Genomic DNA, 12,201 nt, shown 5'->3' on the forward strand with positions numbered 1-12,201 from the left:
TGGGGGCGGAACCCGGCGGGAGGAGGTATCGGGGGCTGGACCATGATGGAGGGAGTCGGTTGGGCTGGACCTCGAAATGCCTCTGCTCGCTTTCCTCTGCGTTTATGCCGCCACGTACGAGTATGCGCTGTTTCCGGGTGGTTTGTTATACAGCAGTAGATAACTGATACATCCCTTTTCACTAATATTTTTATTTCCTAATACAATTTTTAAATAATTTTTTATTTTATACCAAAAATAATAGTGAAGAGGGTTTTTTTAAGGTCAGGATCTCCCTCTGTTGCCCAGGCTGGAGTGAGTGGCGCAATCACGGCTCCCGCCCCCGTCTGTCCCTCACCGGGTGCCCGCCCCCATCTCCCCCTCACCGAGACCCTCACCACTGCAGCCTCCAACCCCTGGGCTAAAGCGACCCTCTGGCCTCAATTCCTCCAGTAGGTGGGACTACAGGCTCGTGACACCACAGCAGGCTAATTTTTTGTGGAGATAGCGGTTGCACTATATTGGCCAGGTTGGTCTTGAACTCCTGGGCTCAAGGGATTCTCCTACCTCAACCTCCCAGTTTGTAATCAGTCTTCAAAGTGTTGGGATTACAGACGTGAGCCACCGCTCCAGGCCTGGTTTTTCCACATGGATTATGTACATGTGGCTTCTCACCACGTTGAGTCAGTGCCTGTCAATTAAGGGATAACTAATCAACTGAAGACTTTGTCACTCTTATTGCACTCATAGGGATTCTCCCCCATGGAAAGTCTGTCTTGACAAGAAAGCAAGTGCACTGCTACATTAGAAGCTGCTGCCATTTAGGTTGGGTGTGGTGGCTCATGCCTATAATCCCAGCACATTTGGAGGCCGAAGTGGGCGGATCAGTTGTGGTCAGGAGTTTGAGACCAGCATGGCCAACATGGTGAAACCTCATCTCTACTAAAAATGCAAAGATTAGCTGGGCGTGGTGGTATATGCCTGTAATCCCAGCTACTTGGGAGGCTGATGTGGGAGAATCGCTTGAACCCGGGAGGAGAAGATTGCAGGAGCCAAGATCATGCCACTGCAACCCAGCCTGGGTGACAGAGCAAGACGCGAGACTCTGTCGCAAAAAAAAAAAAAATTACTGTCATTTTCAGAGCACCTAGACTGCTTCTGCCTTGTCTGAATTCCTTCAAATTGAGTACGATGAATGCTTTGCCATAGGTTCCATTATAGTCATGACATTCATAAGGCTTCTCATACACTGATATTTTATTCTGATAGTCATCTAAACAAAAACTGAATTCTGTGTAAATATTCAACATGCGAGTCTCATTTATGGACAACGTGCTTACTTGTGAGACCTCTCAGTGAGTAAGCAAATTTTGAATAGGTTTAGAATGTTCCCCAAGTTCATGAAAGTCAGAAACTCTCTCCTGAAGGGTGGCTTTTCTTGGGCATAGACAGGGAGAACCTTGTCTCCAGGTTCTTCCCATTGTGGGGTGGCTCTTCCATCTCATGGCCTCCCTGACTCCTGCTGCGGAGAACCAGCAATCATCCTCCTGCATCTTACTCTCTTCTGGCCAGCAGATTGTTTTCCCCAACTTTATTCCGCTTTGCAGCTATCTTTTTGGTGCTACATGGTCTTCTGGTCTGAAATGAATTGGGAAAAGAAGTAAATCAGGTTTTTGTTTTTGTTTTTTGTTTTTGAGACAGAGTCTTGCTCTGTCGCCAGGCTGGAGTGCAGTGGCGCGATCTCGGCTCACTGCAACCGACTCCCAGGTTCAAGCAATTCTCCTGCCTCAGCCTCCCAAATAGCTGGGACTACAGGCGCGTGCCACCACAACCAGATAATTTTTTGTATTTTTAGTAGAGACCAGGTTTTACCATGTTGGCCAGCATGGTCTTGATCTCCTGACCTCATGATCCGTCGGCCTCAGCCTCCCAGAGCGCTGGGATTACAGGTGTGAGCCACCTCGCATGACCATCAGTTTGTTTTTTTGAGACAGTGTCTCACTCTGTCACCCAGGCTGGAGTGCAGTGGTGTGATCACAACTCACTACAGCCTCAAACTCCTGGGCTCAAGTTATCATCCTGCTGCAGCCTCCCAGTGCTGGGAGTACAGGTATGAGTCACTGTGCCAGGCCTTCAAAATTTATGTTTTTGGATAAAAAATGATGACATAATGGTGCTTTGTTTTGTTTTTGACACAAGATCTAGCTTTGTCACCCAAGCTGGAGTGCAGTGACGTGATCATGGCTCACTGCAGCTTCGACCTCCTGGGCTCAGAGGATCCTCCCACCTCAGCCCCCCAAGTAGCTGGGACTACAGTTGCACACCACCACGCCCGGCTAATTTTTGTATTTTTGGTAGAGACGGGGTTTCACCATGTTGCCCAGGCTAGTCTGGAACTTCTGAGCTCAAGCGATCCGCCCGCCTTGGCCTCACAAAGTGCTGGGATTACAGGAGTGAGCCACTGCATCCAGCTCGATAATGGCGATTTTTTTTTTTAAGATTTTTTTTTTTTTTTTTTTTTTTGAGACAGAGTTTCACTCTTCTTGCCCAGGCTGGAGAGCAATGGTGCGATCTTGGCTCACTGCAACCTCCGCCTCCCATGTTCAAGCGATTTTCCTTCCTCAGCCTCCAGAGAAGCTGGGATTACTGACATGTGTCACCACACTTGGCTAATTTTGTATTTTTAGTACAGACGGGGTTTCTCCATGTTGGCCAGGCTAGTCTTGAACTCCCGCCCTCAGGTGATCTGCCCGCCTCAGCCTCCCAAAGTGCTGGTATTACAGGCGTGAGCCACCGCACCCAGCTAAGAATTTTTGTTTTTTTAAGAATAAGAAAAAAGACTCCATCTCAAAAAAAAAAAAAAAGGAAAGGAAAAAATAAAGTCCAGGCCCATGTAGATTTTTTCATATACTGACCTAAACATAAGACGTCAGTGAGACTGGGAAATATGCATCATTGCAATATGCAGCCTCACAATACCTGGCCCTCATCTCTCCCTCACTGAGACCCCGCCCCCGTCTCTCACCTCATCGAGAACCCGCGCTCATCCTTCTCTGAGCCCCCGCCCCCATCTCTCCATCACCAAGACCCTGCCTCCGTCTGTCCCCTCGATGACTCTCCTCTGCCCACCCCTCACCCAGATCTAACCTCTGTCTGTCCCCTCACCGAGTGAAGGGGGCCTCCCCCTCCACACCTCTGGGTATTTCTCGTCAGGTGGGACGAGAGGCTGAGAAAAGATATAAGACACAGAGACAAAGTATGGAGAAAGAACAGTGGGCCCAGGGGACCTGCACCGCTGGCTGTCTCTGAGTTCCCTCAGTATTTATTGATCATTATTTTTACTATCTTAGTGAGGGGAGTGTAGCAGGGCAACAGGTGGGGAGAAGGTCAGCAGGGAAACATGTGAGCAAAGGAATCTGTATCACGAATAAGTTCAAGGAAAGGTACTGTGCCTGGATGTGCACGTAGGCCAGATTTAAGTTTCACTTTACACAAACAGCTGTGTAGCAAAGAGTAACAGAGCAGTATTGCTGCCAGCATATCCCGCCTCTAGTCACAGGGCAGTTTTCTCCTATCTCAGAATAGAACGAATGGGAATGGTCAGTTTACACGGAGACATTCCATTCCCAGGGAGGAGCAGGAGAGAGAAGCCTTCCTCTTATCTCAACTGCAAAGAGGCCTCCCTCTTTCACTACTCCTCCTCAGCACAGACCCTTTAGGGGTGTCAGGCTGGGGGATGGTAAGGTCTTTCCTTTCCCATGAGGCCATATCTCAGGCCATCTCAGAGCTTTCTTGGGCAGAGGTCCCTGCGGCTTTCCACAGTGCATTGTGTCCCTGGTTAATCGAGAATGGAGAATGGCGATGACTTTTACCAAGCATACTGCCTGCAAACATACTGTTAACAAGGCATCCTGCACAGCCCTAAGTCCATTAAACTTTGATTCAATACAGCACATGTTTCTGTGAGCACAGGGTTGGGGCTAAAGTTAAGACTAACAGCATCTCAAAGCAAAACAATTTTTCTTAATACAGATCAAAATGGAATTTATGTCTTCCTCTTCTACATAGACATAGTAACAATCTGATCTTTCTTTCTTTTCCCCACAACCGAGTGCCGGGCTCCATCTCCTGGTAGGGTCCAGCCCTACAGGGCTTTGCGGGTGTTCTCTCCAATGTGTGGAGATGAGAGATCATAAGAAATAAAGACACAAGACAAAGAGATAAAGAGAAGACAGCTGGGCCCTGAGGACCACTGCCACCAACACGCAGAGACCAGTAGTGGCCCCAAATGGCGGGTGCACTGATATTTATTGTATACAAGACAAGGGGGCAGGGTAAGGAGGGTGAGTCATCCAAGTGATTGATAAGGTCAAGCAAGTCACGTGATCATAGGACAGGGGGCCCTTCCCTTATAGGTAGCTGAAGAAGAGAGGGAAGACAGCATACATCAGCATTTTCTTTTTTTTTTTTTTTCCCGAGACAGAGTCTCACTCTGTCGCCAGGCTGTAGTGCAATGGCCCGATCTCAGCTCACTGCAGCCTCCGCCCTCTGAGTTCAAGCGATTCTCCTGCCTCAGCGTCCCAAGTAGCTGGGATTACAGGCGCCTGCCACTGCACCCAGCTAATTTTTTGTATTTTTAGTAGAGATGGGGTTTCACCTTCTTGGCCAGGCTGGTCTTGAAGTCCTGACCTCGTGATCCACCCGCCTCGGCCTCCCAAAGTGCTGGGATTACAGGCATGAGCCACCGCGCCTGGCCCAGTGTTTTCTTTTACGAACTTATCAGAAAGATCAAAGACTTTAAGACTTTCACTATTTCTTCTACCACTATCTTCTAAGAAATTCAAAGAGGAACCAGGAGTACCGGAGGAATATGAAAGTGGACAAGAAAAGTGACCACTGAAGCACAGCACCACAGGGAGGGGTTTATGCCTCCGGATGGCTGCGGGCAGGCCTGGGTAATATCCAACCTCCCACAAGAAGCTGGTGGAGCAGAGTGTTCCCTGACTCCTCCAAGGAAAGGTAGACTCCCTTTCATGGTCTGCTAAGTAGCAGGTGCCTTCCCAGGCACTGGCATTACCGCTTGACCAAGGAGCCCTCAAGCGGCCCTTATGCGGGCCTGACAGAGGGCTCACCTCTTGCTTTCTTGGTCACTTCTCACAATGTCCCTTCAGCACCTGATCCTATACCCGCCGGTTATTCCTTGCTTATGTTAGTAATACAACAAAGAGTAATATTAAAAGCTAATGATTAATAATGTTCATACTAATGATTGATAATGTCCACGATCATCTCTATATCTAATTTATATTATAACTATTCTTATTCTAACTATTTTCTTTATTATACTGAAACAGTTTGTGCCTTCAGTCTCTTGCCTGAGCACCTGGGTAATCCTCCGCCCACAGACTCCCGCATCACTGAGTCCCGGTCCTCCTATCCTACACGGAGTCTCTGCCTTCATCTCCACCCTCACAGAGACTCCACCTCGGTTTCCGCCTTCACTGAATCCCCATCCCCATTGCGCCTTCACTGAGACACCAGCGCCATCTAGGCTCACAGAGACCTTACCCCGTCTCCCCGTCACCGAGACCGCTCCCCCATCTCTCCCTCACCAAGTCCCCGCCCCCGCCTCGCCCTCACCGAGTCCCCATCCCTGTCTCTCCCCCACTGAGACCCCGCCCCCGTCTCGCCCTCGTCGAGTCTCCGCCCCCGTCTCGCCGTCATCGAGTCCCCGCCCCCGCCTCCCCCTCACTGAGTCCCCATCCCTGCCTCTCCCTTGCTGAGACCCCGCCCCCGTCTCTCCCCTCACGAAGACCCCTCCCCCGACTCCCCCTCATCGAGTCCCCGCCCCGTCTATCCCTCATCAAGTCTCCGCCCCCGCCTCACCCTCACCGAATCCCCGCCCCGCCTCCCCCTCAGCGAGTTCCCATCCCTGTCTCTCCCCTCACCGAGACCCCGCCCCTGCCTCTCCCTCATCGAGTCCCCGCCACCGTCTCTCCTTCATCGAGTTCCCTACCCTTCCCGTCATCGAGTCCCCGGCCCCGTGTCCCCCTGATCGAGTCCCCGCCCTCTTCTCTCCCTTCACTGAGATCCCGCCCTCTTCTCTCCCCTCACTGAGATCCCGCCTCTGACAGCCCCTCACTGAGTCCCCGCCCCCAGTCTCTCCCTCACCAAGTCCTCGTCCCAGTCTCCCCATCACCGAATCCCCGCCCCTGTCTCTCCCTTACGAAGTCCCCGGCCCCCGGTTCCCCTCACCGAGACCCTGCCCTGTCTGTCATCGAGTCCCTGTCTCCCCCTCACCTAGTCCCGCCCTCTTCTCTCCCTTCACCGAGTCCCCGCCCCCGTCGTCCGCTCACCGAGTCCCCGCCCCCGTCTCCCCCTCACCGAGTCCCGCCCTTTTCTCTCCTCTCACTGAGTCCCCGCCCCCATCGTCCCCTCACCGATTCCCGCCCCCGTCTCCCCGTCACCAAGTCCCCGCCCCCGTCTCTCCCCTCACCGAGTCCCCGCCTCCGTCTCCCCTCTCCGATTCCCGCCCCTGTCTCTCCCTCACCGAGTCCCCGCCCCCGTCTAGCCTCTCACCGAGTCCCCGCCTCCGTCTCACCTCACCAAGTCTCCGCCCCCGTCTCTCGGTCACCAAGACCCCACCCCCGTCTCCCCCTCACCGAGTCTTCCTGCCTCCACGTGGCGAAGCCGCACCTGAAGCCCCACCTGGTCGCAAAGGCTGGTGCAGGGGAAACCACAGGTTCAGCTGCGATTCCTGTGAAGGGGGTGCCGCTCTGCTCACGCGCACTTCTGATTCCCCTCTCGGGGCTCGGAAGCGGCTGAGGGCTCTGGACACGGTCTCCGAGGCGTGAGGCGGTGGGAGGGTCGGCGGCCGAGTCCTCCACGACCCTGGGGAGAAGTCCCAGTTTCCGCGCAGCCGACAGCGATTGGACCCCGTCCCTCCGGCTTCACTGGGCACCGTGGGGGCGGAACCCGGCGGCGGCATGGGGTGGGGGCGGGACCACGATGGAGGGAGTCTGTTGGGCGGGACCTCGAAATGCCTCTGCTCGCTTTCCTCTGCATTTATGCGGCTTGTACGAGGATGCGCTGTTGCCTGATGGTTTGTTATACGGCAGTAGATAACTGATACATCTCTCCTCACTACTTTGTTTGCGTTTTTATAGGTCAGGGTCTTCCTCTGTCGCACAGGCTGGAGTGCAGTGGCTCGATCACGGCTCACGGAAACCTCCAATCCCTGGGCTCAAGCTATCTTCCCTCAAATTCAACAGTAGCTGGGACTACAGGCTCGTGACACCACAGCAGGCTAATTTTTAAATTTTTCGTGGAGATGGGAGGTCACACTATATTGCCCAGGCTGGTCGCGAACTCCTGAGCTCAAGCGATCTTCCCTCCTTGGCGTCCCAAAGAGCTGGGATTGCAGGTATGAACCACCGCACCGGGCCCATTCTCAACATCTCTCAACAAACTGATAAAGAGCATGTAAAAAAATCTACAGCTAACACTGTAGTGAAATACTGAAAACTGTTCTAAGCTCAGGAGTACAGCAACGATGCCCACTCTCATGAATTCTATCAAGCATTGTAGTTACGGCCACGCGCGGCTCACGCCTGAGATCCTAACACTTTGGAAGGAAGATCGCTTTGAGTTCAGGAGTTTGAGACCAGCCTGGGCAGGTCTGTCCAGGCAAAACCTGGCAGATGGCAAAACCCTGTCTCAATTTTAAAAAATACAAAAATTAGCCAGGCATGGTGATGCATGTCTATAGTCCCAGCTACTTCGGAGATTGACACAGGAGGATCACTTCAGCCCGGAGGCAGAGGTTGTAGTAAGCTGAGATGGCGCCATTGCACTCCAGCTGGGGTGACAGAGGAAGGCCCTGTCTGAAAAAGAAATTGGAAGAAACATTATCTACATTTCTTTTCTGCCATTATTTACAGACAACATAATTGTCTAAGTGGGAGATCCAAAAGAATCTAAATTGTTACACATAATGTGCGGGTTAGCAAGAATAGTGGCTAAAAACTCAATATGCAAAGATAATTGTCTTGTCTCTCTCTTTTTTTTTTTTTTTTTTTTTTTGACGGAGTCTTGCTCTGTCGCCCAGGCTGGAATGCAGTGGCTTGATCTTGGCTTGCTGCAACCTCCACCTCCCTGGTTCAAGCGATTCTCCTGCCTCAGGCCCCTGAGTAGCTGGGATTACAGGCGCATGCCACCACGCCCAGCTAATTTTTGTATGTTTTTAGTAGAGACGGGGCTTCGCCACGTTGGCCAGGCCGGTCTGGAACTCCTGACCTCAGGTATTCCGCTGGCCTCGGCATCCCAAAGTGCTGGGATTACAGGCGTGAGCCACTGCACCCGGCCGACTTGTCTCTTTTAACAGCAATATTACAACAGCAATAAAATAAGTAGAAATAAATACAACAAAAAAGTATGCAATATCTCTTCCGAGAAATTTGTAAACTACTATTGAAAGAAATCAAAGATGACCTAGATCAATGGATAGACCTTCCTTGTTGATGGATTAGAAGTTTCAATATAAAGACTTGAATTTTTCTTACTTAATATAGAAAGTTAACAAGTTTTCAGTCAAAATAACATGTTTTGATGAAGAACCTGATCTACTTACAATAAAATGTATGTATGTGGAAGTACAAAAGGCCAGTAAAACCCAAAATACTCCTGAAGAACTGTTGGCACTTACCCTACAGACATTAAGAAACAGAAAGACAGGGTCGGGCACGGTGGCTTACGCCTGTAATCCCAACACTTTGGGAGGCCGAGGCGGGCGGTTCACCAGGTCAGGAGATCGAGACCATCCTGGCTGACACGGTGAAACCCCGTCTCTACTAAAAATACAAAAAATAGCCGAGCGTGGTGGCAGGCACCTGTAGTCCCACCTACTCAGGAGGCTGAGGCAGGAGAATATCATGAACCTGGGAGGTGGAGCTTGCAGTGAGCAGAGATCGTGCCACTGCACTCCAGCCTGGGCGACAGAGCGAGACTCTGTCGCAAAAAAAAAAGACAGTAATATTGGTGTAGTGGTAAATAAATTAAACCAATAAATAGAATAGAAAGCCCCAAAATACACCCTTATGAATGAGGTGTGTTCTTGGCTATTATGAATAATGCTGCTATAAACGTGGGTGGTCAAATATGTTTTTGAGAGCCTGTTTTCCATTCTTTTAGATATATACCCAGAAGTGGGATTGCTAGATCATGTGATAATATCAATTTTAATTTTTTGAACCACTGCCATACTGGTTTTCATAGCTGCTGCACCATTTTATAGTCTCACTAACAGTGCACAGGTGGGCCGGGTGTGCTGGTTTTCATGCCTGTAATCCCAGCACTTTGGGAGGCTGAGGTGGATGGATCACCTGAATTCAGGAGGTCAGGACCAGCCTGGCTACATGGTGAAACCCCATCTCTATTAAAAATACAAAAGAATTAGCTGGGTGTGTTGAGTCCCAGCTACTTGGGAGACTAAGGCAGGAGAATCGCTTGAACCCGGGAGGTGGAGGTTGCAGTGAGCCGAGATCTCACCAGTGCACTCCAGCCTGGGCAACAGAGCAAGACCCTGTCTCAAAAAAAAAAAAAAAAAAAAGAATTCACAACACAATGACTGTGTTAACAATGTTGTTGAAGTTCATCCTAAGTTTGGTAATTGGGGTGGCCATTTGTGTTAACTAATTGCCTTTATCCAAATGAAAAATAAAAACTCTTATATCTTTTTGGCAAGCAGGCAGTTTTAGCTTAGAAGCAGGTGCCTAAGGAAATAGAAGTGTGCTACTGATGCAGGTAAGTGCCATCATTGGGGATTCACCCAGGAAAGAATTCAACTGGTGGTGCTACACAAGGATCTTTCATTCACTCAGAGTTGCTTTTTCCAGAGTACAGCCAAAACCTATGCAGTGTGCCCAGAATCAGCATTTTGTGCTGTTGGCTAGCTATATTTATACTCACTTTTAATTACATGCAAATTAAGGGGTGTGCCATGCAGAACTTTCTAGAAAGGAGGCTATAACTTCCAGGTGGTTGTTATGGAAGTGAATGGTAACTTTCATGTTGTTGCCATGGTACTTATCAACTGTCATGGCTCTGGTAGGAGTGTCTTACCCTAACAAGCAAGGAGAGCAACTAGAGATGGCTTTTGGTGCCATCTGCTGGTTCCCGGTGGCTTCTTCACTTTATCCTGTTGGGACCAGGAAACAAAGTAAGTCCTACCCAGTCTCCTACCTCACTATGGTCTGAAGGTTGTATGTTGTGTGTGTCCTGCCTCCACACCACCACTCCGCAAAGCCAAATGCTTAAATCCTAACCGCAGAAGTGATGAAATTAGGATATGAGGCCTTAGGGAGGTGATTAGATCATGAGGGTGGGGCCTTCGTTAATGGATTTACTAGCAAGTTTGTCCAAGTCGCCTTATTTTGTTGTTGTTGTCCTGTTTTGTTTTGTTTTAGGCTTGTAGCAGCCTGAAGCCATGGTTTTTAGTTTCTGTTTCTAGTGATAAGTGGAAAAGAGGGATGAGGAAGAGGCTTTGCAGGCCCAACCAGAAACAAAAACTAACAACCCATAACTGTATTCTTGAACACCCCTGTATGGGATTGGCCATGGAGACATTCTCACCCCTTCTATCATGTGATTATGAGGTATGAGGTAGGAAATGACTTTGTGTTTAAGGAGGGACTGTTCTGACGTCCATGCTGATTCCCACTGAAGACGTTAAAGTCTAGAGTCTGTGGGAAAAAGAAGAAGCTTAATTGAATGTCTTTCTTTTTTCTTTCTTTCTTTCTTTTTTTTTTTTTTTGAAGCTGAGTCTCACTCTGTTTCCCAGGCTGGAGTGCAGTGGTGTGATCTCGGCTCACTGTAACCTCCACCTCCGGGTTCAAGTGATTCTCCTTCCTCAGCCTCCCGAGTAGCTGGGATATCAGGTGCATGCCACCACACCCGGCTAATTTTTTATTTTTAGTAGAGATGGAGTTTCACCATGTTGGCCAGGCTGGTCTCAAACTCCTGACCTCATGTGATCTGCCCATCTCAGCCTCCCAAAGTGCTGGGATTACAGGGGTGAGCCACCGTGCATGACCTGAATGTCTTTTTTTTTTTTTTTTTTTTTTTGAGACAGAGTCTCACTCTGTCACCCAGAGCTGGAATGCAATGGTGCGATATCAGCTCACTGCAACCTCTGCCTCCCGGGTTCAAGCGATTCTCCTTCCTGAGCCTCCCGAGTAGCTGGGACTACATGCGCCTGCCACCACGCCCAGCTAATCTTTTGTGTTTTGTTTTTAGTAGAGACGGGGTTTCACTGTGTTAGCCAGGATGGTCTTGATCTGCTCACCTTGTGATCCACCCGCCTCGGTCTCCCAAAGTGCTGGGATTACAGGCGTGAGCCACCGCGCCTAGCTGAATGTCTTTCTTTTTTTTTTTTTTTTTTTTGAGACGGAGTCTCGCTCTGTCGCCCAGGCTGGAGTGCAGTGGCGCGATCTCGGCTCACTGCAAGCTCCGCCTCCCGGATTCACGCCATTCTCCTGCCTCAGCCTCCCGCGTAGCTGGGACTACAGGCGCCCGCCACCACGCCCGGCTAATTTTTTGTATTTTTTTAGTAGAGACGGGGTTTCACTGTGTTAGCCAGGATGGTCTCGATCTCCTGACCTCGTGATCCGCCCGCCTCGGCCTCCCAAAGTGCTGGGATTACAGGCGTGAGCCACCGCGCCCGGCCCTGAATGTCTTTCTTACGAGCCCTGGGTACTGGACTTGAAACCACCTTTGCAAAAATTATAACTGAGAAAATGATTACAGGGAAAGAGATCTCACCAAACTAACTGCATCTTGCTTCTAATCTCCACACTGTCCTTGTTCATTCCTGGACGTAGGCCAAACTAAGTTTGGGATGAACTTAGTTTATAGTTTAACTTTGAAACAAAAACAACAATAATGCTTTCCCAAAACAAACCTCCTTTTCTCTGGAGACTAGACTGCCTTTGCGGGACTAACACATTAGCCACAGATAAGAAATTATGGTTTAGGAGTCATGCAGCTGGTGGGTGCAATATTCTGGACCTCCCCAAATTGCTCCTGGGGATAAAATCACTATCGTAAAACCTAGAATCAGTGCTTGAGATATTTTGCAGACCCTGTGTTTCAGTGCACAAGTTGAGGCCACCTAGATGGATAAACCGGCTCATCTGGTCTTCTGGTTCCCACCCGGGAACTGACTCA

General features: G+C 49.9%; 1 protein-coding gene across 2 annotated transcripts; it reads right to left on the reverse strand.

The window, feature by feature from the left end:
- On the reverse strand, positions 1–7,070 carry LOC129528892 (uncharacterized). Of its 2 annotated transcripts, none has more exons than XM_063700985.1 (2): positions 6,688–7,070; positions 1–1,617 (listed from the first exon to the last, which is right to left on the reverse strand). In XM_063700985.1, the coding sequence occupies exons 1-2, from the start codon at positions 6,965–6,967 to the stop codon at positions 1,601–1,603; spliced, it is 297 nt and encodes a 98-aa protein (XP_063557055.1). In that variant the 5' UTR covers positions 6,968–7,070; the 3' UTR covers positions 1–1,600. The 2 variants fall into 2 exon arrangements, with proteins under 2 accessions (XP_063557055.1, XP_063557054.1); XM_063700984.1 differs by having other exon boundaries at positions 2–1,617; positions 6,642–7,070.
- Between the last annotated feature and the right edge of the window lie 5,131 nt (positions 7,071–12,201).

This window comes from Gorilla gorilla, chromosome 20 (assembly GCF_029281585.2).
Source record: "Gorilla gorilla gorilla isolate KB3781 chromosome 20, NHGRI_mGorGor1-v2.1_pri, whole genome shotgun sequence".
NCBI classification, from domain to species: domain Eukaryota; kingdom Metazoa; phylum Chordata; class Mammalia; order Primates; family Hominidae; genus Gorilla; species Gorilla gorilla.